We start from the raw sequence: 25,715 nt of genomic DNA, 5'->3' as shown, positions 1-25,715 counted from the left end.
TGGGTGGTCTCTCTGTCTGCCTGACCAAGTCTCTAGGCCCCCCAAGGCCCCCAACCCTACATGTCGTAACAAAGAGGCTCCCAGCCCCTGCAGCTCCCTAGCCATCTGGGGCCTGGACAGATGTGGACGTCTGTCTGTCTGTCTATCTGTCTACAAATGGTCTTCTCACCTGGCCCCAGCCCTCCTTTGCCCCCCGGGTCTTTGGAGCCCCCTCCCCTGCCCCTCAGTCCCGTCCAGAGACCACTTCTTTTCTTCCTCCTTGCCCTTCCTGCTCAAAACACTCTCTGGCTGGCAGTGCCCCCCCCCCCCCCCCAGCTTCTCCTCCATTCTGGTTTGATATGATGCCCTGGGCTGGGCTGGCTGCAGTTTAGGCCGAGCTGCCGATTTCCCAGTGATCTCAGGCCTTGCCTTTCTCTCAGGCCTTGCCTTTCCCTGCTCGCTAAAGGCAAAACGGGCTAACTCTCTCCGGGTTCTAATCCCAGATGTTTTAGGAAGCCAGCCTTGGGCTTGGACCTGAGAAGTTCTGGAATGTGACTGCCGCCCATTCTAACCGTTCAGGGGCATTCCTAGGGTGGGCTGGGCCGGGGCGTGCGGGCGCCGGTGGCTGAGGCCGTGTGGCCTGGGGCTGTGGGCTGTGGTTTTCTGCCACGGTGCGGCATGTGGTCAGTCATGGGAGGAGGGGCTGGTGGCCAGAGCAGACCCATCCTACCCATTGGTCCCCAGCTGACCATCACAGCTGGGGTGTCGGGTGTCCCCACCGATAGCCACAGGATCTTGAGGCCTGGGGGACAAAAGGCAGAGAGCTGCTGGCCTGCTCTGCCTGCCCCTGCCCAGCCAGCCCCTGCCCCAGTACCACACCCCCCACGTCCCGTGACCTGCCAGTCAGGGAGGTGGGACCCAGCTGGTTGGTTACCAGCAGTAGTAACTAAGACACTGAAGTCTGCGGTGCCTTTGTCTTACCCTGGAGCAATTCCAGGTGTGAGAGCGTTGTCCTCACTCCCGCGCTTCCTTGAGCGGAAGAGAGGAGTGAGGCCACGTTCTGGAGCCCGCGCCACGGCAGCCGTTCTCTGCCACGGCTGGGACACAGTGGCACCCCCAGAGTGGCTTAAAACAACGCAGATGTGTCCTCGTCCAGTTTTGGAGGTCAGGAGTCTGCAGTGAGCCTTGTGGGGCTAAAATCTAAGTGTCGGCAGGCGGGCGCCTTCTGGGGGCTGCAGGGGTCTGGTTCCTTGTCTCTCCCGTTTCCAGTGGCCGGGGGCGTCCCTGTGGCCTCCTCACCCCACTCTCCTCTCCTCTCCTCTCCTCTCCTCTCCTCTCCTCTCCTCTCCTCTCCTCTCCTCTCCTCTCCTCTCCTCTCCTCTCCTCTCCTCTCGTGGAGCCACACCTCTCTGTGCCTCCTGCTTATAAGAACACTGTGATGACATGGACGGCCCACCTGGGGGACAGGATTGTCGTCCCATCTCAAAATCCTTAACGATGTCTGCGGAGTCCCTTTTGCCATATTAGGTAACAGTCACTGTTCCAGGGACCGGGAGGTTGATATCTTCAAGGCCGGTACTCGGCCTGCCCACAGGAGCTGACCCAGTGTCATGGGGCGCCCACAGCTGCTGGCTCTTCCCCCAGAAGGTCATTCTCAGTGTCTGCCCCGTGCCCAGCTAAGAAGTTCATGTGGGCAGGGCCTGGGCCTGCTGTGGCTCTGGCCCCAGAGCCGAGCCTGAGACCAGGGTGGCCAGAGCCCAGGGGTGTTTGGAAGAGAGGAAATGTCTCCGTCCGTGGGTCGCCCCAGTGACCAGACCTGGTCCTGCGTTTCACTGTGTGTTAGGCCTTTCAGAGGGGAACGCAGCTCATCTCAGATGTCCATTCAACAAACCCGGCGCTGTGTGGGGAGATCCCTTGACCGCCCCCCACCACCCTCACAAAGGCTGGGCTGCGGGAGCCCTGTGTTGTAGAGAGAAGACGCATGGACGCTCCGTTCCGCCTGGAGCAGAGGTGCGTGCGGGGCGAGGCTGGGCAGGTTGGGCAGGTAGGGTGGAAAAGACCTTCACTTCACAGGTGGGAAATCTAAGGCACAGAGAAGGCTGTTTATTGTGTCGCCTCTCCCTGGGCCTCCGTGTCCCCCGTCCGAGGGTGAGGACGTGCACGGGACATTCTGAAGCTCTGACTCGTCCCCTGCCTGGGCACCGGCAAGAAGTCAGACAGCCAGGTTCCCCGTCTTCCCGTCCCCGCCCACGCTGCAGCCCTCTCTGGAGTGTGCTTTTGGAGGTTTGTCTCCCAGTGCACCCCCGCTCACCCAGCTCCCCCCCCCCCTCCACACACACACACACTCAGGGGCCGGACCCAAATCCCAGTGAGGAGCAGTCAGCTGTGGGGCCCAAGTCTCCGACTGCCTGGCCACACAGCAGGCTGTCCTGGAGGCCGGGTTTTCCCTCAAAATGCTGCCAGGGGGGCATCAGTGCCTCAGGACCACTGTCCCCCCAGGACCAGGGAGAAACCCTGCCCCCCAACCCCTGGCCCTGCCCTGCAGGCCTCTCATGTCTCTCAGCAGGGGGCTGTTTGCCAGGTTTATGTGCTAGGAAGATTACTGTCGCTGGGTGGAGACTGGATTGGACACGAGAGAGGCGATAAGGGGAGGGGAGTGGAGAAGAAAGACAGGATTTCCCAGCCCCAGTGCCAGCCTGCCCGGCGGTGGCTGGACTGACTCACTGGGCCTGGGCCCCAGCCCCGCTGGCGCAGGCGGAGCCTGGAGCCCTGCGGCCCCAGCCCAGCGCTCCCTCCCGGTCTTCTCCCCCACCCCCACCCGGCCATCCCTCCCTCAGTGCACAGACGAGGGGAGATGGGACGCTGGGAGGCCACGACGCACCCGCCATGGGACAGAGATACGCATTAAGCATGATATTGAGATGGTGGCTTGTGGGGCAAGAGGAGGATGGGACAACAGAGAATGATTACATTGGCAAAACAAACAAAAAACACCCAAACAACCAGGAAGTCACCAAACTCTGAGGCTCTGCCCTTTCCATTCCCACCCCCCACCGGCCTGGCTCACTGCCTCAGCCCCTTTCCGCAGCATCTGACCCTCGCCACACCCTCCAGCCCCTCCGGGCACCCCGTGCCCTGTGCCCTTCACCCTGCGCCCTCAGTAAGCGCCCTGCGCCCTCAGTAAGCGCCCTGCAGAGCCGGTCGTCTGTGTTCCCCACTCAGGGCTCGGGGCCCTGGCTCTGCAGCTGCTATTTAGCGCTTTCCCGCCTTCCCTCGCCTGCCTCCCGTGCATCTTGCCTGCTCCCCCCTGTGGTCCCAGCCTATTGCCTTCAAGCCCCGCTCATGTCCCATCCTGAAGAGCCACCACCATCCTTCTCCCCCCACCCCATAGCCCCACCGGCCGCGCCTTACTCCCAGGGGTACTGACCACTGCGTCTCAGCTTTAGCCCTTGGTCCCTGGGCTGCTTCTCCCCGGGACTGCCTTCCACACCTGAGCCCTTTCCTGTCCGCTCAGGGCCAGCCCAGGATGGGTGTCAGTGAACACATGTGTGTTGTTAAGTGACAGTGCCCCTGAATTATTAGACACAGCTATTCAGCCTTCCCCTTATTATGTGGCAAAGGGGAGGGGTCCTGTTTCTAGAAGTGGGGTGTAGCAGGAGGTCAAGGGAGGGCGGGGAGGAAGGGGGGCTTTGTTGCCAGGCTGTGGGCGTGGGGCATCCCTGGTTGCTCCACTGTCACTGAGTGGCACCTACTGTGCCGGTCCTGTGCTGTTCAATGGGCACCTGCCCATTGGCAGGGGGGTTGGGGTGCAGTGGGGGCACGCCCAGCAGGCCTTCCTTTGGTCTCCCTTTCACCCCCACACCCCGCTGGCCACAGATGGAGTTGAGTCTCCCACCCGCACCGCTCTAGACCGGTCTGCTCACCATTCACACGTGAGCCTTTACGTTCAAGTTCTGCGGTCTTCCTTCTGTCCTTTCTGTCCTTCTCTGGTGCATTCCCATGCAGCAGTAGATCCATGTGGCAGCCGATGGATCTCGAGTCCCTCCCCTGCTCGATACCCTCCCTGGAGCTCTGTCACCTCAGGGCGAGGTCTGATTCTTGCGCCTGGCGCTCCAGGACCTCTGACAGGGATCCTGCGAATCCCCCACACCACCTCCCCTCTGCGTCAGCTCAGTTCCTCTGAGGGCTGGGAGTGTCTCCTGGAGATGGTCTCTGGCTGGCTGGCACCCCCTTGGATGCAGAGGAAACCTTGGAAGTAGGCATGTGCCCTGTTGGGGTGAGGGGGGCACCCCTTTCATCTTGTGGGGCCCTCTCTTGAACTTGAGCATGCCAAGTGCGAAAGCACAGTGTTCTGAGAGATGGGAAACTCGCAGAAGGTCACACGGCCCGTGTGTGACAAGGCCAGGCTGGGGCTCTGACGCAGCCTGGGCCTCCTGCCCTCCAGGTATGTAGTGTCCAGCCTGACAGGGTTGGAACTATGGGGAGCCCAGGACTGGAGGATCGGGGTCCCCAGTTTCAGCCAGTTTTTCTGCCCAGGGCCACTGCGCTGGCTTGTTAACAGTTTTTATGGGAAACACAGACCGCAGCGCCTGACGCGCAGGTGCGCAGTGCAGCCACTGCACTGTGCAGCCTCCGCCCAGACCGCGGGGCAGCCTCGGTCTCGCTCACTCCCGTCAGGCGCTGCCCCAGAGGGAGCCGCTCTCGCCTTTTCACTGGAGATGCGTGTTGCCAGCTTCTCATTTTGTATAAATGGAATGCCGGTGTTGCTTTTCTTGTTTAATATTATACTGGTGAGATCCATCTGTGGATTTTCATGCAACAATATCTGTTCATTTTCTTTACTGCATAATATTCCATTATAACGTGTTTATCCCTTTTTCTCTTGCACTTTTGGGTTGTTTTTCGCTTTCTGCTATAGCAAATACCACTGTGATAAAATTCATGTACGTGTTTTTTGGAGAACAGGTGCATGCATTTCTGATCAGTATTTACTTTGGAGCAGAATCGCTGAATGATAGAGTATGTGTTCGTTCAGCTGTGGATTTGGTCAAACGATTTTGCGAAGTGGTTGTACCAACGCACACTCTCCGCTCCAGTGTAGACCATCTGCTTGGGAGTGTGTGTGTGTGTGTGTGTGTGTGTGGAGTTTTCACTGTAGTTTTAAAAAATTAATCCTGGAGGGCGTTGGCTGTTGTAGCTCAGTGCATTGAATACCAGCCTGTGAACCAAAGGGTCGCCGGTTTGATTCCCAGTCAGGGCGCATGCCTGGGTTGCAGGCCAGGTCCCTAGTAAGGGGGCATACAAGAGGCAACCACACACTGATGTTTCTCTTCCTCTCTTCCTCCCTTCCCCTCTCTAAAAATGAATAAATACATAAAATCTTTTAAAACATAGTAAATTAATCCTGGAGGGAGGGGTGCACAGAGAGAGGGAGAGAAACAGACATACTGCCTGGCATCGATCTGTTGTGCATTCATTAACTGCCTCTTGTTATGTGCCCTGACTGGGGACTGAACCCACAACCTTGGCACACGGGGACGACACTCTAACCAAATGAGCTACTGGGCCAGGGCTTATTGAGTTTTTAATGTGTATTTATTTCCTTGATGACTGGTGAAGTCAAGCACATTTTCTTCCCATTTATTGGCCATTTGAACATGCTCTTTTTCTTTTGTCTTTTTCGAAAAGCTTTATTGTTTTACTTCTCAGTTGGATTTGCACTCTGCGTGGAATTGTAAGGTAAAGCTTTTTCTATGCGATTGCCAGTTGACCCATCCTTTTCCCAGTGCCCTGTGGTGTCACCTTGGTTATCAGTCAGGTGTGAGTCCTCCTCACACCTGGTTTAACCTGTGAACTGTCAGTGCGAGTCCTCCAGCTGCTCCTTAGATGGCCCTGGCTGCTCCTGGCCCTCTGTGTGCTGGCCCGCTGTCCCACCTCAAGCCATCCCCAAGGCTCAGACAGGTCAGGTGACATGCCCCTGCCACTCAGCCCGACTCTGCAGCACCCTGCCCTCTGACGCTTGGTGTCAGGCTCAGGTTCCCGCACACCTCTAGGAATGTAATTGTTTAAAAATCAACTTCCTTCTTCCTTATCTCTTGGAGGAAGCTGTGTGTCTACTGTGAATGGGACGGCACTGTTACTCTCTGGACCTACCAGGTGGCTGGAGAATCTTACAAATGCATTCAGTTCCTGCCGGGGCTGTGACTCTGAGCCCAGGCCCGCGTCTCCCGTGTTGAGTAGATGGGGAAGGGCTGTGAGGGACTGAAGTGCTGCTGGACCAAACTGAGTCCTTCTGGAGAGAGAAATGGCTGGGGACGACTTTTTTACCTATCTCTTTGTTGCCACATTAGAGCACGCCCTAAAGCAACAACAGTGTGAACGCAGGCCCTGGGGAAGCCCTGCTGTGAGAGCAAGCCTGGGAGCTCGGGGTCCAGCTAACAAACCACAGATTTGTGTGTGTGTGCTGATTCAAAGCTTTAATAATAAGTAGTAGAAAATACGGTTTATGATATAAAACATGTGTTTTCATAAGCCAGTACGTGCCAGTAATGCATTTAAACTAAATACTTCAAAACATTCTGCACAGAGAACTTGCAGATCATATTTATTTAATAAGAACATGTCTAATTCTTTAAGAAAGTGTTTTAAGAACATAACTACAATGAGAATGTCAAAACCAAAGGATAAGAGTATTAAACAAATTACTCTGTGGTACAGGATATCATCAGCTTGTGTGTGTAACAGCAGGCCGACTTCTGTGCCGGGAGGAGAACCGGGAGAGACTAAGTTAAACAAAATTCAGGGAGGGGTGTCTAGTTAATTGAGGCTTAAGGCTTAATAGTATTAAGTGGGTCTTTGAACATCAAACTTTGTTTATAAAAATAAAAGCTTCCCCAAACATCAGGCATATACTTTCCCACCTCAGCAAAGATTTTTGTCTTTCACAGTTTAGAGTTCTCCTGGTCCCTTATCAAACATGTGAACAGTATCTGGCCAGTTTCTCCAACTTAACTGCTGGTGTCAGCCTTCCCACCCCCCCCCCCGTGACTTTGTTGCGTTTCCTTTTCATGTCCCGTTCCCCCCCCCCCCCCCCCCCCCCCCCGTGAACTTAGGGCCTCTGGGAGGGAACATACTGAAACATGCTTAGGTAAAAGCTGGTCTTAAGAGACATTTTATTCATAATTCAGCAAGTATTTATGCAAAGCCTACTCCACATCAGGGTCTGGAAAGAGCAAGGCAGGCGCAAGGGCAGCCTCCGGAGAGCCCACTGTCTAAGACCCTGCGAGTGGAGCCCTGGTTCTCAACCGCGATGAGCCCTCGTTTCATATGTAAAGATTTGCATAGATGCCGATTTCCCCCGGCGGGGCCGATGATAGCCCTTGTGCACATCATTCCCTAGACTCTCCTAAAGGGAATTTCGAAATCTGCCCGTCGCTTTCCCCAGTCGCCGCCTGTCCAGTCGCCGCCTGCTCCTTCCCAGGGAAGGATGCCGGTCCCCTTCTGTCTCCTGGCTCAGCCTCTGCGCTTTGGCCCCTCCCGCCAGCTCTTCCGGTGACGCTCTGCCACGGCCTCTGTCGGCTTTGCTGCTGCTCGTGGTTTCTTTCCCTCCTTACTAGAAGCCTGGCCATCTGGCCTTCCCGGTCTTCCCTCCGCTGGCTTCTCATTCACTTAAACAATCGTAACGCTTTCTTAAATGTTGGGCCTTCACTGAATATGATTAGCCAGCATTTCGATGAGCACTTTCTTGACCTTTGTTGGGAGCTTCAGGTCTTCTTTACAATACCCCTTCCTGAATGCTATTTAGAAATAGTATCCTAAGCCCTGGCTGGTGTAGCTCAGTGGATTGAGCGCCGACTGCGAACCAAAGTGTCGCAGGTTCGATTCCCAGTCAGGGCATATGCCTGAGTTGCAGGCCACGGCCCTCAGCAACTGCACATTGATGTTTCTCTCTCTCTATCTCCCTCCCTTCCCTCTCTAAAAATAAATAAATAAAATCTTAAAAAAAAAGAAATAGTGTCCTAAAAAAACAAGGACAATTTTCTTGAGAAGTCCTGTTTTAAAGGCTGTATTAAAAGAGACTGATGAAGGAATGCATAACTCAGCAAAGGATGCTTCCACTTTATTTTCAATTCTTACCAGCTAGTGGATTCTATAAGATCACAGTTAAAATTCTTTGGTGTGGAGTATCAATCTCCACATAAGGGCTAAATCAAAAAAATTCTATTTTGGCTCTGCTCTTTGATATCAGATTAAAATTGATATGAACACACGAAGCTTGAAGCTTAAAAAAAAATAAAGAAACCCTGCAGGATACAAAGACAGCCCTGGCCAGACGGCCCAGTGGGCTGGAGCATCACCCCCGTACACCAAAAGGCTGCAGGTTTGATCCCGGTTGGAGCGGGTGCAGGAGGCGGCTGATGGACGTTTCTCTCTCACTCTCCCTTCCTCTCTCCCTCAAATCAACAATACTCTCGGGTGAGGGTGAGGAACAAAACTTAAGACAGTTAACTACTCACTGATATGTTTATATCCTTTATCATAAATGATATTGAATTAAGAATTCAACTATTTTTTTTAAATGTTTTATTTTTAAAGAGAGGGGAAGGGAGAGAGAGAGGGAGAGAAACATCAATGTTTGGTTGCCTCTCATGTGCCCCCTGCTGGGGACCTGGCCCGCAACCCAGGCATGTGCCCCCACTGGGGAATCAAACCAGAGACCCTTTGGTTTGCAGCCTGCACTCAATCCACTGAGCTACACCAGCCAGAGCAGAATTCAACTATTTTTGAGTTAGATGCTGTCCACCAAATTGCCACATATGATCCGCAATCCTTTTAAAATGTTAACTTGAAGACAGATAGGCATATTCAATGAGTTTTAATTTTCCGGATGTTCTCAGAAAGAATGATCAGAAGCACCCTCCAGGAATGAGACACAGTTGGATTAACCACTCACTCCAGACGGACGAGCTGGGTGTGCTGTGAGGCGACGGGGAGGGACTAGGTCTTCCGTGGAAAAGGTACACACCTTCGATGCAGCGGCGTTCCGCCCGCACACAGTGTGGGGATGACAAGGAGGGACATGGCTTCACCAGCCGTTGGTGTTGTCACAGTATTTTGAATGCCTGATTTCAGCTTCACAACACCACCGATATTTGCTCTGAAAGGTAATCCTGTCTTCCAAGTAGCGAATATTAACAACTTGCAACAGGCTCTCTAGGAATAACTCACAGTCCTGAACCATGCTTAGGGAAACGCTTCCAGCAGTCCCTGCAGGGTTTATTCCTGTTCCATCTTTGGTAATAGTTGCGGCTGTGGCTGCAGGAACGTTCCATTCCTCCACCGCACACTCCCAGCCCCTGTGAAAGGTGTGCTATCAGGAACCTGGAGTGCTGTGCACAGCAGCCGAGGGTAGGTTGTCAGTGTGGTCTTAAAGGAAACCCTCGATGTGGTGTAGCTGGCCCGGTGCAGACCACCCACAAGCCGTAGGCTTGGGACCGTTCCTTGGTGTTCTTTCTCATCTATGGAGCGGGAGTAAAACTCTCTGTCCTGTTTCTTCCCGGCGTTGGTGGCTGCCATGAGCAGGGAAGGCTCATGGGTGTCAGCTCCCTTCTGCAGCCGGTGCAGCTCAGCCTGCTGCAAGATAAGCCCTTTCCCTGTCCGCACCACCGCCAGCAGGTCCAGGGAACAGCGGACCAGGCCACAGCCTCCGGAGGGCGTGCACACTGTTTCCACGGTGAGGACGGAGGCTCCTGGAGGGCAGGCCCATGGCAGATGCCACTTTCTTACTTTTTCACCCTAGAAGCTGGAATCCGATGGGGCTCATAGCAGCTCAGAGGGTTAGCGACTTGTCCAGGGACACACAGCTGTGAGTGGTGCAGCTGGGGCTTGAACTCGGGTACGCCGACCTGCTGGAAGACTGGGTTCTCTGAGCTCTCCGGCAACCCTGGTTCCGACCCAGCTGCGTTCCCCACTCGCAGTGCGCCAGGCGCCGCACTGGGCCAGGCTGGCTCCGAGTTGTGTGCGCTTGCCTGCTGTGAGCCTTTCCCTATGCTGCTGTTCCCTCCGCCCTGCTCAGGGGCCCTCTCTCCTCAAGGACATCTGACTCCTGGGGCCAGGCCTTTGTGTCCCTCTGGCTGGAACCTCTGAAATGACACAATGTTCAATTTTGCCTGTGTTCATGCAGTTTGCTGGGGACCGAAACCCTGAATTTTTGTAACCTTCCTGGCCAGAGCCTGGAAACTGTGGACATCCCCCAGGGTACAGTGCATTAAAACGGACAAAGTGCTGTTCTGCCGACGCTGTCTCATTTGATCCTCCCAGAGGCCCTGGCACATTATCTCTTCCTTCCAGACAAGGGCTGTGCAGCCCAGAGGGGCGACAGGGCCGGTGCTGGACCGCACAGCTTACAGAGACACGGGGGAACTGCAGCCAGGCCGCCCTCAGGAGGGGACGGCTGGGCTGCAGCTGACAGCACCCAGCCATCGGCGGGGGCAGGAGCGAGAGCGGGGGAGGCGGGGCCCTGGTCTTCAGGAGACCTGAGAGCCCTCGCTGCCCTGATCTGGAAAGCTGATCCCCCCAGAGTCCCTGCCACTCCTTGTGCTTGTTTTCCCATCCGTGAAGGAATTCCTCCCGTGTCACCTGTGCTGGTTCATTCAACACCAGTTTACTGAATGTGCCCGGCCCGTGCTGGCCTCTAGGGATACGGAGAGGACCGGGCCCTGCGCTGGAGGGGCACAGGCAGGGCTGGGGAGACTGACAAGCGTACAGAGATGGGGTACAAGGTAGTGGGTGGAGTCACAGGGGTTCCAGGATGGTGGAGGGGAGGAACAGTGTGGGGGGCAGGCGGGAGGTCCTTGGACTGACTCGTTCAGCTGACCAGGAGGGGTTCTCCAGCTGCTGCAGGGACAGTGCGGGCTTGGCCCTGAGGAACAGCGTTAGGGAGCCGAGGCAGCTCGCAGTGCTGGAACTTAGGCCCAGGGTGGAGAGCGGCAGGGGGTGGCGAAGACTGGCAGGCGGAGGGATGAGGGCGGGGTGGAAGGCAGCTGGGGCGCTCAGACTGCCCTGTGGGTGCGTGGTTCACACATGGGAAAAACCTTCAGAAGTGGGTGGTGCCGAAGCTCCAAGCTCAGGGCCAGGCAGAGGAGGCCTGGCTTTCCTGACTCTGGGTTAATCTGTGGCCTTCTGTGCTTTTGCCTGGAACTACACAGAGAGAGCAAAGCTAGGAGGCCAGTGACTGTGACCCCAGGAGGTATTGGCTCAGTCAGTAGGCGGAGTGGGAAGTGACCCTGGGGCAAATGCAGGGTGCAGGAGGGTAGACTGCAGGAGGCACAACCTGTGCAACGGCCCGGGCTGAAGAGCCTGGCACAGGTAGGCTGGGGTCAGGCCAGCTGGCAGGGCTGAGGTAGGAGGGCTGGCTGAACAGGTCAGACCCCAGCCAGGCGTGGCCCAGGTTCTCCCAGGCCCGGGCCCAGCAGAGCTGCCCCCTCTCAGACCCCCCTCTCCCTCTGCCTCCCCAGGAGCAGGCCTTCCCACAGCGTTGGCCGCTGTGTAGCCTGGAGGGCCGCCAGAACCCTCATTTTCCAGCAGCCTGGCTGGGTGACCTCAGCCAGCTCGCTCCCCTCCCTGGGCCCTTTGGGCTCTGAACGCTGGAATTGCTAGAGCTGATTTCTGGGTTCCTGCTTTCAGCTTTTTGATCTAATCCTTGCAGCTTAAATTGCTTCCTGAGAGGCCCTGCAGAAACTGGAAGCCTTGGTGCTAATGACTCTCCTGGGTGGCCGTGTGCCAGAAGTCTGGGGGCCGGCTCCCCCGCTACCCGCTTCTCTTTCCGTCAGGCCTCCATGGCTGTAAGGTGGGAGGGACGGAGCAGGGTTATTGGCCTCCCTGGACAGAGGAATGGCCAGAGAGGGTAAGTGGCTGGCCTGAGGTCACACGGCAGTGGAGCAAGCAGGCCCTGCAGGATGTGGGGCAGAAGGTGAAGTGGCTGTGGGTCCAGTGCAGAGAACAAACCAGCCCTCGGCTGGTCAGCAGGCAAGTGGGGACGATGGCCCCTGGCCGCCCTCCCTGCTGTCCATGCTGTTCCCACTCACTGCCCATTCTCACCTCCTTTCCCTCCTGCTTCTCCTACTCTGTGGGTCTCCTTCTCCCCTTTCTGGGAGGCTGGCTCAGCAGGGTGTGTGGGGGCGTGTGTGTGTGTATGTGTGTGTGTGTGTGTGTGTGTGTGCACTCCTGCCATTTAGCCCTTCCTTCTGTGTTGTGGGGTCACCAGGCCAAGGTGGAGGCACCCAAGTCAGAGGCTGTGGCTGAGTCAGACTGTTCCGAGGAACATGGGCAGGGCACCTGCCCTCTCTGAGCCTCCCTGCTCTTGTCTGAGGATTGGCAACGGTGCGAGGCCTACGCAGCACTGTGCGCAAATGCCGCACACAAGCCTCTAGCCAGCTGCTCTGCACCTGGCAGGTGCAGAGGAAGGGAGGCCCTCTCGGACACGAGAGGTGCCTTGTCCACATCTCTTGTTCCTGCTCCCTCCGGCCCACTGAGCAATCTCTTTGGCCTTTGGTTAACTTTAATGTCATCCAAGTATTGAAGCAATCTCGGTTCCCACTGCGGAGGGGATAGGATGGGGACTCAGCCTGAGTGAGTCGTTCAGAGTCGCACAGCAGGTGCGTAGTCCAGCTGGGACTGGCCCCCACACCAGCCTTGCTCGTGAACTGGGGTTCGCCTAGAAGCCGGCCCACCCTGCCTCGGTTTTGCTCCGTGGGGCTGGGAAGTCGGAACTGGGCCACGCGGCCCTGGGCCGGCCCCAGGCTGAGTGGACAGGGGCAGTGCAGAGCTCTGCCAGCGGCCCAGACGGAGTCGGAGGAGTGGGAGGTTGGGGGACATGAACGGGGCTGTCAGCCCTGTGCCCGGCTGCCTGGGCGTCCGTCAGGGTGTCTGACTGCAGGTCCCGCAGGCTGCCTCGCCTCACTCTGCCCTCCACCCCCAGGCCTTCCCGGCCACATCAGTCCAGTCCGGTCCCTCGAGTTTGGCTGGCACATGGCAGCAAGGTTCAGGGAGCTGGGCCGGGCCCACCGGGGCGCGTGGGGGCTGACGGGAGGGCGGCCCTGGGCCACTTCCCGTGCCAGGCTCTGTGCCAGCAGCGGTGCGTGCAGGGCCCCGAACCAAGCGGGCTCTGCCTGCTGGGGCGTCCGGTCTCTGGCGCTTATGGTCCTGTTTGTTCCCTGGGCTGGGGGGTCTGGGGGACGTGGGGGGTGTGAGGATTAAGTTTGGGATTGGTGTCTGGTGGGGCGCATGGTTCCCCCAGGGAGTTGGCTGGCCGGGGGCCCCAGGAGGGCTCTGGCTGAACACAGGGCTCATTAGCTGGGGTGGGGGTTGGGGGAAGGAGTTGGCAGTGAGACCACTGGGGTCCCCAGTGTGTGTGGGGGGGTCTGAATCAGCTCCCGAGGCCCCTGAAGCCCCCGAGGGAGAGGCTGCTCAGGAGTGCGAGGCAGCATGGCCAGGCCTGGGAGGCTGTCCCAGGAGAGGCGGACTCCGGGGATTGGGGGATCACGTGATGGGGGTGGAAGGGAGGGGGTCTCCAGGGGAATCGGGCCACTGGGAGTAAGGAGCAGTGAGACTGCCGCCTGTATAACTGGAGACAGTTATTCCGGAAGGGCTGGAGGGAGGGGCACGAGAGAACGAATCTGAGTGGCGGCTGGAGGGGCCCGGGGCGAGGTTGCCCACAGGGGCAGCTTGTGCTGCTCCAGACTGAGGGGTGGCGTCCGGAGGGGAGTGACCTGGAGACGGTGCTGCTGCTCCCCTGTGGGTGTGACTGCACCCAGGGAGGTCTCGGGGAGTGGGGGCGGGTGCTGCTGGGCACCCCAGAGCCCCACCTGTTTGTGCCCTTGGCCTGCCGGCCTGGCGTCACCTCTGAGCATCAGAAATGAGAGAGAGCTGAGGCTGCGGAGGGAGGCCGGCCAGCTCCTGTGCCTGCTCTGCGTGCACCAGCTGTGCGACCCCGGGCAGGCCTCGCCCCCTCTCTGAGCCTTCATTCTGGGCCAGTGGGCCTGAGGATGCCCATTTCACAGGCCTGCTGGGAGGGGGCAGGTGGGGATCACCTGACTCAGGGCCTCAGTCCTCAGAAAGTGATGTTCTTCCTGCCTTCTGCCCTCCCAGGTGCCCCCGGAGCTGCCCACGCACCCACCCAGCCCTCTGCTCGCCGGCCTTGGCCTCCCCTCCCTGGGCGGTGGCCGCCATGTTCTCGTGTGTGAAGCCCTACGGAGAGCAGAACTACTCAGCCCTGAAGCGGGCCTGTCTGCGCAGGAAGGTGCTCTTCGAGGACCCCAGCTTCCCGGCCACCGACGACTCGCTGTACTACAAGGGCGCCCCGGGGCCTGCCGTCCGGTGGCAGCGGCCCAAGGTCAGTGTCTGGTCTGAGGCCGGTAGGCCTGGGCCCACCCAGGCTGCAGGGTCCTGAGAAAGTGGTGGGGCTGATGCGGGGCCTCCTGCTGTGGGGCTTGACCTCCACGTGGGGGAGGAGCACCAGGGGAATGGGCCTTGACCCCCTGGCCAGCCGTGCCCAGCCGGGACTCGTCTCTCTCTGGGCCTTAGCTTCCTCACAGGGAAAGTGGGGTCCTCTGCCTGGGCACCCTCCTCCCACGGCCTTTTTTTGGCATAAAAATGGGATGATGCAGATGTGACCTTTTGTTAGTGAAATTCAAGTGTGAGTGACATTTAAGTCCCATTTAGTGCCGTTCCCGTGCAGGGAATTGACTGCTGATTGTGTTCATAATGATTTTGAAATAGTCACTTGCTGTAAATGAAAAGTACTTATTATCCTGATTAATAAATAATAATAACAGTAAAAAATGATGGCACCTCATGGGACTGTGGGGAGCAGTGAGCGATGACTCGGGGCCGACTGGCCGGGCGCCCAGCCCAGCCCAGCCCAGCCCAGCAGCCTTGGCCGTCGCTGCCCCCGGCCTGGCCTGGGTCCCCGGGGCTAGAATGGAAGCGTTCCGCCCCGTGGCTTGATTTCACCCTCTTTAACCTGAGTCCCCTTTAGACTGTTCCTGAGTCTGAGGGTGGGTGTGCGCTTGGGGGCCTAGGGGAAGGGCAGGCTGCTGGAGGTCACCGCCCCGGTGACCCTGGGAGAGTGGTCACACAGGAGGGACTGCAGTGCTGGAGGCTGCTGTGTCGGAGCGCCTGGGGCTGGGAGGAGTCTTCCGCCGTCCCATAATCAGGGAATGTGTTTGCCAGGAAGGGCCGTGCAGGCAGCAGGCACAGGGCTGGTGGAGGGCAGTGAGGGGGAGCGGCAGCTGGGGTCCTGCGGTTGGCGGGCCAGGCAGGCGTGCTCTGAGGCAGCAGGGGCCGTCAGGTGTGGCTTTCAGCAGGTGTGACAGGGCCAGGTTACCAGATTTCACCATGTATAATGTGCTTTTCTGCCCAGATTTTTGAGGGAAAAATAAGAATGTGCATTTATGCATGGGTAGTACCAATTCTGTGTCCATATAAATGTTTTTAATTCTTTTACTTATGCTTATGCATTAAAAGTGTAACTCTAGCAAGCGATAACGATATCTGTATGCAAAATAATACCCTGGAATACGATAATAGGTTTTATTTCTAAATATAAATAAATAAAATATTTAATTAAAATATTAAAATGAAAGATTTTGTGTGCTGAAAGTTTGGGCCAAAAACGTGGGTGTGCATTACACATGGCAAAATACGGTAGCATTGGAAAGTTCACTCTGGCCGCCTGGACATTTGGGGGAAATGAGATTTAGTTTTCATGTTGCTCTCCTGGACTGTGACCCCAAGTCCGTGCTAACTCAAACGTCCCTGTGTGTTTTCTCGGACTGGGTGAGGGGGAGAGGCGGAGACCGAGAGGGCAGGCGGGCACCCGCAGCCCCCTGTGCCACACCAGAGCCTCTGGCACCCTGCCTGAGTTCTGGCACCCTGGGTTCTCCGGGACTCCCAGCAGCCTCCTGCCCCTTGGGCTACCCCACTCACCCACGCCTTCCTCTCTCCTTTGTCTGGTGGGTGGGGAAGGAGGCCGGCCTCAAAGGGCCTTTGTGAGGCCTTGGGCACGAGAAGGAGGGGGAGACACTCTAGCTCTCCACCCCCCTCTCATTACACCCCCTCGCTGCCCCATCCGGGCCCTTTCCTGCCCTCGTCTTAGGTCTGTTGCTGTGAAGGCGGCTGGGGAGGCCTGGCTGGGGAAGTTTGAGCTTGGTGTCCTGAGAGGAGGAGACGCCAGGCCGACTGGGCTCAGCTTCCTCCTACTGTGTGACCCTGGAGGACACCTGCCCTCCCTGAGCCTCTTTCCTTCCCTGCCACACTGCCTTCTTTTTCTCTGCCGTCCTCACTGGCTTGGTGCCTGGTCCTTCCCAGACACTGAAAGAGGAACAGAGCTGTCCCTGCCCCAGATGCGCAGGCTGGTGACAGAGGCATGTGGTGGTGGGTGGTGTTGAGAGGGAGCCGTCTGAGCGGGCCCAGGGGCAGTAGGGGTGGGGGTGGGGGGTGGGAGGGTCCATTCGGGGTGGGGAGGCAACTCAAGGCCCCAGCTGAGAGGAGGTGATCGAGAGGTGAGACCGTGTGGACTAGGGTGTGGCTGACCGTCAGTGGGTCTGCAGTGCCTGCTGGGTGGTGGCTGGGTCAGTGTGACCGGCAGGTGCTCACTCCACAGGTAGGATGGGGAGGGGGTGGCGGTGGAGCAGGAAGTCAGGCCTGGCCTGCTGCAGGCTGGGGTGAGGCCGGCCCAGCAGGAAGACCTTTACTCCCAGATGCTCGTCCTCCGAGAAGGAACTGCCTGTGGCACCTGCATTCCTGCGCAGCCCCACTCCCTGGGCCCTGGGCCCTGACTGTGCACAAATAGAGCAAAAAGCCAACTTTCTCCACAGCCCAGGGAGGCTCTTCTTCACTCCCCCCACCTCCAGCTCCTCCTCACTCGGCCGTGGGTACCGTGGCCCCCGTGTCCGCGGAGGAGCTCCTCAGCCGGCCTCCCACCAGTCAGCCTCCTCCTTCCTCTCGCCCAAAATGGGATGAAGAGGCTGGTGTTCAGCCAGGTGGACTTGGCTTCACAGGAGGTGTGACCGTGAGCAAGTCACTTCCCCTCCCCGGGCCTCAGTTGCCTCATCCGTAAATGGGGGAGTAATTCCCCCCGATCATGACTTCGGGCACCTGTGGTGTCAGACGCCTGGCAGGCAGATGACAAACGGGCTCCCTGCCTCCTCCACCTGCCAACCCCGCGGTGGGGACCCGGAGCAGGCCTTGCAGTCCGCAGCTCCCACCCACTCATCCCCCACCCACGCATCCCCACCCAGGGCACCTGCCTGGGGCCCACATCCTCCTCCTCCTCCCCACAGGTTCCTTGTTCTTTGTTCCTTCCAGTTCAGCAATCCTCTGCTGGCTCCCCCCGCAGGCCAGGGAGAGAAGAGGAGAAGGGAACTGTGGGCACGGCCTGTCACTCGGGCAGCCCCGATGTGAAGGGGGGTGTGTGCTCTTCCCCCTCTCTCAGGCCCAGAGCCCTTCGTAGGCCCCCTGCTCTTCCCTGAGGAGGCCGAGTGCCCCTGCCCTCTGGCCAGCACTCTGTTCCCCCCCCACCCCCCGTCTCCCCGTCTCTGGAGGGGAGCCTGCAGGTCCCTTGGTGCGACCAAGAAGGGAACCAACAGGGGTCCTACAAACAACTGCTAGTTTTGGAACCTTCCAGAATCCTCCCAAGGTGTCCTGCCAGTCCCCGACCGCGGCCTGGGGCCCGTGGTCATCATACCAGCACCTGGGGAAGGCCCACTCCCTCCTTGGCTGTGCTGAACGGTAGCCCTTTACTCCACGAAACAGGCGGTGTGCACCAAGGTCAGCCACCCGGGCTTCTGCCTGGGCCAGGAACGACCCTTCCTGGCTCATGGGTCTGCTCACGGGGTGCCGTGGGGAGCATGCGGTGGGGGGCGGGGTGGTGGGAATGAGCCGTGACCCCTGAGGACACTTCCTGATTTCCCGTCCCAGGCGAAGGTCCTGCTGCTTCCTTCCTCAGCCTGGTGCCCACTGGTCTGGCTGATTCCTGCCACGGCCTTCGATTCCAGGGGGGAGGCGACTGCAGTGAATGGATGGATGCGGAGGGAGGGAGGGTGGGGGGGGTGGCAGGTGCCCCGGACCCGCTGTCTGCTGCATTCCTGTTTGAAACCGGGCCTGGAAACCTGAAGTTCTTGTTGCGGCTGAGGGAGGTGGTTATGGGCAGTGACCTGTGCCCGGTGGACTGGTCTGACCTGCTGGGAGGGGCGGAGAGGTGACCGCAGGTGTGCAGAAGGCTGTGCCCCGGAGGGAGGTGTGTTGAGCAGAGCCGCCAGCGTGGCGAGGCCCCGGGCTCACGGCAGGTGCCCTCAGCCCAGTCCTGCTGCCGCTTGGCCCTCCTTCCCGGGCTCCTGCCTGAGCCCTGCGGTGGGGGGGAACACAGGTGGCCGGGGGCCCGGGAGAGGGTGGTGACAAAGGTGGGAGCTGTCTTGGGGCTGTGGTACGATTGTGTCTTGGGGGGACTTGGAATCCTCGTTGCCCCCAGAGCCTCCCTGCCCACCAAAGCTTTCCACGCCTGCTCTGCTGGGGTCACCACCTCCGGGCAGCTCAGCAGACCTGCGTTCTGTCCCATCAGTCCACTTACCTGGCACAGGACCTGGCACAGTCATTGTCTCCCCTGGGCCTCGGGGTCCTCCTCTTCAGAACGGGCAGTCGCGTCTCCGTCCGGGATCATGGCTGGGAAGACCTGGCCGGGAGGAGAGCCTCGGAGCCCACCTACACTGCAGACCCCGGGGACGCCAGGCTGTAGCTGTCTCTTCCCGTGGTGGGCTGGGCTGTGGTCCTGCGGAGGGGAAGCCCCCTCACACCTGTCCTGTGCTGCCAGTTCTTCTGGACCCCAGGGAGGCAGAGGCTAAGCCGTGGCTCCGAGTGCTGGGCTGGGGGATAAGATGAGGAGGGAGGGGGGAGACTTCCGGATGCTGCCTCGCTGGGCTCCTGTGACCTGTGCTCCGGTCTTGCCGGTGGAGGTTGTGCGCTTTCACAGGGTCGTGAGAAAAGCTTTCCAGGGGCCCGAGCAGGGGAGACTGTGGAGGGTAAGACTTATTTGGAGTGAGAATAGACGGCTGCCCCAGGGTTTTCAGTCCCTGTGTCCATCCGTCCCACGGTGGGTGGAAAAAGGCCGGTCTTGCCCTCATCGAGGCCAGAACAAAGGCCAGTGTCCAGAGATTTGTGCCACAAAGTTGCTGGTGGAGCTCATGTTCTCCAGGACCGTGAGAAAAGCATTCACAGCCCCATGTGCAGGAAAGTGTGGTGTGGCGAGTTTGTTCCGGTGAACAGCCGCCCGTGTCCCATCTCCGTCTGTCCCGCCACGGGAGCAGTCCAACCCGGTCTCCAGCAAGGCCGAAACAAAAGGCCAGTGTCCGGGGTTTTCTGTGCCGTGGTAAAGCTCCGTGCTTTGGAGCCGGGGTGGCCCTCTGCCAGCCCCCCAGGCTGCGGGACCACGGGGTGGCGAGTGTTCCCAGGTGCCAGGGGAGGAATTCGGGAACGAACGGGGTGAGTGAGAGGGAGAGAGAGCTGCTCTGCTCCCTGAGGTTATACCCAGGAGCTTTTTCAGAATAACCGAATCCCCAAGCTTTCTCGGGCCTCTGACGGGTCCACCCCCAACCAGTGACCCCTTTCCCAGGTGGACTGATGGGCCTCTTTGGTCTCCGTTGTGCACGTCCTCCCCCCCAGTGGTCTGTAGGACTGACCAGGGGCTCCCCGGGGGCACGTGTGGGTTCCTGGTTAAACGGGCCCAGTGTCCGATTCCCTTTGTTTTCTTCCTTTTCTTAATAACTAATTAACCTCCTACAATAACAGTATTAAAACTGAGTCTTTTGAGGACCACAGGGTCTGCCTCGGCCCCCAGGGAGCTGCCAGACCAGCATGGTTGCTATGGAGAGAGACCCCCCTGCAAGTGCATGGGGTGAGGTGAGCGTGGTACGGAGCCAGAGAGAGAAGGGCTTTGTCTTTGTTAGTCTCATCCTGTTACCTCTGACTTGGGGTGGACCAGGTGCTTTTTCAAAATAACCAATCAACTTCCCAAGCTTTGAGGGGCTTCTGATGGGTCCATCCCCTGACCAATGCATTTCCTGGATCTTCCGGGGTTGTGTCTCTTATCCAATTGGATCGTTTTCCCAGGCTAGACTGACAGGTCGCTAGGTCCCTGTCCTACCTCCTGTTGCGCATGTGCTTGCCTCCCGCTTTTTAGTTCTGTCCCTTCCCGAAGTGATCTGCAGGGAACCCCTGGGAGTGTGTGGAGCTGTAACTTCCTATGGAAGCAAGCGGGCTTCTGCTCCCTAGTTTATTATGCTTCGTAATGTCTGATTTCCTCTGCTGTCTTCCTTCATTGATATCTAGCTACCTGTGCCAACATGGGAAACCACCTTGCAGCTTGGCCCTGAACTTGTCACTCTAAAGTTCCATATGAAGCCACTCACATCCTCAGGGAGTTATGGCCTCAGTCTGGCCCTCCAACACACTGGTTTTCTCAGGCTGAGGTGACAATAGGGTCCCAAACACCTTACTGAGAAGGGATAGCCCTCTGCCCCACTTTCTCTTGTAGGTGCTACACCTCCAAACCTGTGGAGTCCTTACACAGTCCTTCAAGCATAATAATCTACCTCCTTTGCCTAGGTCAGGAAACAGAGGCTCAGAGAGGCTGAGCCACTGGCCCAAAGTTGCACAGCCAGTAAATTAGTGGGTGCAGGAATTTGAATTCTGACTCCCTGACTCTGGAGCCCTCTGCTGGCCGTCTGCAGGAGGACCTCAGCACCTCCACTGTGACTGAACTGTCTACCGAGCCCCTGCTGAAGGGGAGGCCCTGCTGAAGGGGAAGCAGGCCCATGCTGTGTGGTGGGCCGTGTTATTCTGCCTCACTGGGCCTCAGTTGGCTCATCTGTAAAGTGAGCAGAGTGCCCACCTCTGAGGACCACGGTGAGGACTGACCCTAGTGCAGGATGCCTGGCACTGGAAAGCTGTGTCTTAGTGATTTCCTCCCCCTACTGCCCACTGCAGCCAGCCCCACTCGGGGCGCACGTCCTCTCTTTCAGCTCTGCGGGGTGAAGATGCTGACCGGCGAGGAGGACGGGCCGGGGTGGGTGCTCCGGGGGCTCTGTGGGCTTCTGCTCAGCTCTATTCTGCATTTGCTCGCTGTCTGACCTGGACTAGTCATGGCCCCTCTCTGAGCCTTCATTCCTCATCCTTAAGATGGGTCAACAGTGTCACACTCCTCAAGGGGAGTGAGGGTCCGATGAAACGGCCCGGGGACGTGCCCACACGGAGCACGGGGCGTCGGCTCCCCGCTTCTCCCACCCTCTGCGCTCATCACATGTGCTTTTGGTGTGGGTTCCCCCGGCGCCTTCACCCCACTTCGTGACTGGGTACCTGAGGGCCAGCTGGGGGGCACCGTTGCGCTGCTGGTGCTGGAAGGGTGTGCTAATTGGGGAGGACACGGGGCAGGAAGAAGGTGGTGGCCAGGGCCCAGCTCCCAAAGTCCTTCCATAGCATCCGTCCGTTGTGGAACCACTGGCAGAGTGGCAGAGTTCTCCAGCCGGGGGAAAGGGGAGGGGCTCTCCAGGTGGCCCCTGGGGGAGGCTGGCTGGGGGAACCGACTGGCCGTGTGGGGTCCCCAGTCTGCGAGAGCCTTCGTGCTGACCGCAAGGTCTCCTCTCGGCTTTCCCGCAGGACATCTGTGAGGACCCGCGCCTCTTTGTGGACGGCATCAGCTCCCACGACCTGCACCAGGGCCAGGTGGGCAACTGCTGGTTTGTGGCGGCCTGCTCATCGCTCGCCTCCCGAGAGTCCCTGTGGCAGAAGGTGAGGCCTGGGGTGAGGTGGGGATGCTGGGAACGTGAGCTCAGCCTGCAGCCCTCACTGCCCAGCAGGGGAGGGGCAGCCTGACCATGCAGGCAAGACTTTATGGAAGCCTGGGGGACGGGTGGCACTGGGGCTCTGTGGAATCGGCTGAGCATTAGACTCACCCTCCCTTCACCTGCCAGTCTGAGGTCCCTGGGGCAGCTGCTGGGAATCTGTGTAGCTCCCACGGGGATTCTGATGTGTTTCCTCCTTACTGAGGGACCACAGTGTCCCTGGAGTCACTTGGCAGAGTAGGTACTTTGGGAAAGTGGAAGCTGCCTGAATTGAGTGCCGTGTGGAGAGTCCACTAACTGGGGCTCAGGAGACCCCTGCTGGTTACCTGCTGTATGACATGGCCAGTCCTTGTTCTCTGGGCTTGTTCATTTTCTCACTTGTTCAGTGGGAGCAATCCATGATTCCTGGTTCCAAACTGCTGATATTCTGGACCAGCAGCAAAGGGTTTAGGTTGGAAAGAGTGGGCACTGGTCCTGACACTTCGCCCTCTTGTGGCAGCAGTTGGCAGTGCAGCCCTTAAATCAGACCTGGGAACACGGGGAAGCTGCAGCAGAGGCTGGACTGGTGCTCTCTATAGAATTTTCAACAGGGATTCCCATCCTGGGTTCCCATGCCAGCAAATACAAGTCATTGCCTCTTTCTCATCCCTGCTCATCCTGCTCTTCCTGTAGGGGCAAGCAGCAGGGCTCAAGAGCACTAGGCATCTCAACGTTACAGGCTTGTGTGCAAGACCAGGCTTGCCATTTGGTAGCTTTATAAATACCCTCATCTGAAAAATCAGGATGTCAGGGTAGCTCCCTCTTGGGGAGCTGTGAGGGTGAAACCAAATGCTGTACTTAAAGGGGCTCATGCAGTGCTCTGTGGATGGGGCTGCATTACCAGTGTTATGATACTCAATAGTCACTGGTTGTGTGGGAGCTCCTCTGTGAGCAGGATGCAAGGAGCAGAGTGAGTTTGTTCTCACGCTGAGACGTCCCTCGGCCGTCAGGGGGAGCTGTGCCCTCAGCCGAAGCTGGGACTCTGTGGGGCCCAGCGTCTTCTGAGTGGCGTGTGACTTCCCAAACCCACCCCACCCCTGGGTGGGGATCCCCGGGCCCTGGTCCCTGACAGTCCTGCGGGGACAGGGTAGTTGCTGCAGCCCACAGGCCTGGGCCTTGTTGGGGTGGCGGAGGCGGGAGGGCCTCAGTGGGCCACGTGTGGGACCGTGGCACTTGTGGGCCCCAAGGCCTGGAGAGGGTCGGGCCTGGCACTGTTCCCGCATGTAGGGCAGTCCTCCGGGCTCCGCTACCATTTCTGAGCTCAGAACAAGGTTCCCCTGCCTCTGAAGCCCACCCTCGGCTCTGTCAGGACTCAGTCTGGGGGAGGAGGTGGCATGCGGGAGTCCTATGGTGTCGGCCCCCCACCTCCCATCCTGCCCTGGAACCGTGTGTTTATCTGCGGTCTCCCCTCCCCGGTGCACTCCCCGTGGGTAGAGCTAGGCCGACTTACCTCTTCCCACTGTGCTGCCGGGAGCCCGGCGCAGAGAAGGCTCAAGAAAGTTTTGAGAACGGAACCCCTTCCAGAACTGTCAGGCCCCGCTACCAGCCAGGAGCCCCACAGACGTCCTCGTTGCTGTCTAGGTCCAGGGGCTTTGGTGGGGACGGAGCCTGACCTGCGCTGTCCCCTCCTGGGGGTGGGCCGTCTGGTCACTTGTGGGGAGGAGCCTCAGTGGGCTCCTCCCTGGGCCCTGGTGCAGCCGCTCATCCACTGAGGGGATAAAAGCATCCAGAACCTGCAGGGGCTGACAGCTCCTCCTGCAGGGTGGTGTCGGGACACCAGGCCCGGCTGGGGGCTTCGGGCCGGGCCAGGAGGCTGGTCTCCGGGAGCTTGTGTCCTCAAGAGCCTGCGGCAGGGTGGGGTGCTCCGGACTAATTGCACTCTGCTCTGGTGCTGCTGTGGTGACAGCCCCCCGGGGCCTGGGTGGAGAGACTTGGCCCCAGGGAGCTCATTACTGTGCCTGCCCTCCCTCCCTGTCCCTGCTGGCTGGGCCCTGTTTGTTGTCACCCTTTACCTCCGGGGCCTGCTTCTCTCCACGGAACGGAGGGACGCAGCCTGCCTGCACCCTTGCTGCCCCACCCACCTCACTCAGACGTGGGCAAACTGTGCCTCTGCCACGTATGTGCCCTTCTCTGGGCAGCCCGGCCTTGGTCTCAGTTCCTGATGCAGCCTGGGGACCATGGTTTGAAGCCAGCCAGGCCTGGGTCTCATTCTGGCTGGGTCTTTTGCTAGTCATGTGACTTTGAGCAGGTCATGTTTCTTCTCTTTGCCTCAGTGTAAACTTGACCTTCCCAGTCCACAGGGTTGTGGGACAATTAAAGGAGCCTGTGTGTGTTGGGTGGGGGGTGGGGGGGGGACAAGACCATAGCATAAGGGGCAATTTGCATGTGTTAACCCCCCCTCCCTGCCCGTCCTCTGGGCTCCCACCTATTTCCCTGTTCCACCGGTCACGCCTTGGCAGCGGGCCGCCCCCACTATGGGACCCCCTGTGGGGGTGTGATGCTCCCCCACCTGACTGTACTGTACATTCCCCCAGGGCAGGGCAGTAGACTCGGGGTGGGCCAGAAATCGGGCTGTGGCCGTGGGGTGGAGCATGTGCCGTCGGGCCTGGCCTGGTCCGAGCCAGAGGGGTCCATCTCCCCCAGGACCTGGTGCACCCGGGCGCTGGGGCCAGCCTGATCCCTGCTGTGGGCTCCCGGGTGCCCCGGCCCGGAGGAGTCCGCTGTGCCCCTGGCCGCAGGAACAGAAGTGAGAGCAGAGTCCCGGGGGTTCCTGGGTGTCAGGGAGCGAGTGTTGGGGGGCGGGCAGCCCCAGGGCCCGGCTGTGTTTTGGTTCCATTTCAGGGCCCCCCATCCCACCCGGCCCCTGTGGTACCGCCGGGTCACTCCTGTCAGTTCGGCTGCCACTCGTCAGCTGAACGCCAGGCGTGCCCAGGCACCATTCTCAGTGCCAGGCACAGAAGACTGGAGAAAGTGCAAAGTTACTGAAGGTTTCTTCACCCAGAAACAGCCAGTGTTAAGGGTTTTCTCTAGTTCCTCCCAGTCTTTCTGCTGTTTGGAGTTAAAGAGGTGTTTGATTGTTTCATTTCTAAACACACATTTTCGCAATCCCATGTGGGAGTTTGGAGCATCGTTTCTCCTGTCGTTTCTGTCTGACCTCGGTGGGTCCTCTCCCTCCGTCTGGCAGCTGAGCAGGGGGCTGAGCACATCAGAAACTCTGGGGGTGGGGCCTCGAGGTCCGTGTTTCAAGTCCTGCCGGTGGTCCTGATGTTCCCTGAAGCTTGAGAACACGGTGTAGGTGAGAGACACTGTGGCGGCTGGGCTGGGCCCTGGCAGTGGGGGTGGGGGTGCGGAAGGGTTTCCGGGGTACCTGGGACACAGAATTGACAGGCCTTGGGGATGGGGTGTGGAGGGCTGGGGGCTGTGCTGAGTCAAGGGCGGCTCCTAGGTTAGGCCTGGGTGACTTCAAGTCTCAGACCAGTGGGCCCTGCTGGTGCTTGTTCCCCCCACGCCCCTGCCATGGGCTCTCCTGGGCTCTTCCCACATACCTCCTGTGAGCCCCCCGGCCTGCCCCCCACCTCACTGCCCTGACACAGTGCTCCCTCCTTCACAAACAAGCTGGCTGCCAGCCCATCCGCGGTAGTCAGGGTGGTTGCCACAGCAGTCGACATCAGCGGTCTGGTCCCCGGGGGGCCTGTCACACTCTGGCTGCCGGCAGAGCCCCGTCACCACCTTAGTGAGGAGTGGAGAGGAGGCGCTGGGGACGCCCGTTTGGAGGCCGGGGTGGAGCTGGGAAGGGCCAGTGGC

General features: G+C 58.9%; 1 protein-coding gene and 1 pseudogene across 1 annotated transcript in view; one reads left to right on the top strand and one right to left on the bottom strand.

Moving 5' to 3' along the window:
- CAPN5 (calpain 5) overlaps positions 1–25,715 on the top strand; it is a 51,020-nt gene that overhangs the window by 2,474 nt on the left and 22,831 nt on the right. The window contains exons 2-3 of the mRNA XM_036028774.1: positions 14,128–14,371; positions 21,688–21,819. Of these exons, the coding sequence (XP_035884667.1) occupies positions 14,207–14,371; positions 21,688–21,819 (297 nt within the window). The 5' untranslated portion in view covers positions 14,128–14,206. The remainder of the gene's footprint in view (positions 1–14,127; positions 14,372–21,687; positions 21,820–25,715) is intronic.
- On the bottom strand, positions 8,881–10,754 carry LOC118501254 (annotated as a pseudogene).

The sequence above is a fragment of the Phyllostomus discolor genome, chromosome 6, assembly GCF_004126475.2.
Source record: "Phyllostomus discolor isolate MPI-MPIP mPhyDis1 chromosome 6, mPhyDis1.pri.v3, whole genome shotgun sequence".
Lineage (NCBI taxonomy): Eukaryota > Metazoa > Chordata > Mammalia > Chiroptera > Phyllostomidae > Phyllostomus > Phyllostomus discolor.
The sequence above is the reverse complement of the archived record's forward strand: the minus strand, read 5'-3'. Positions and strand labels throughout refer to the sequence as shown.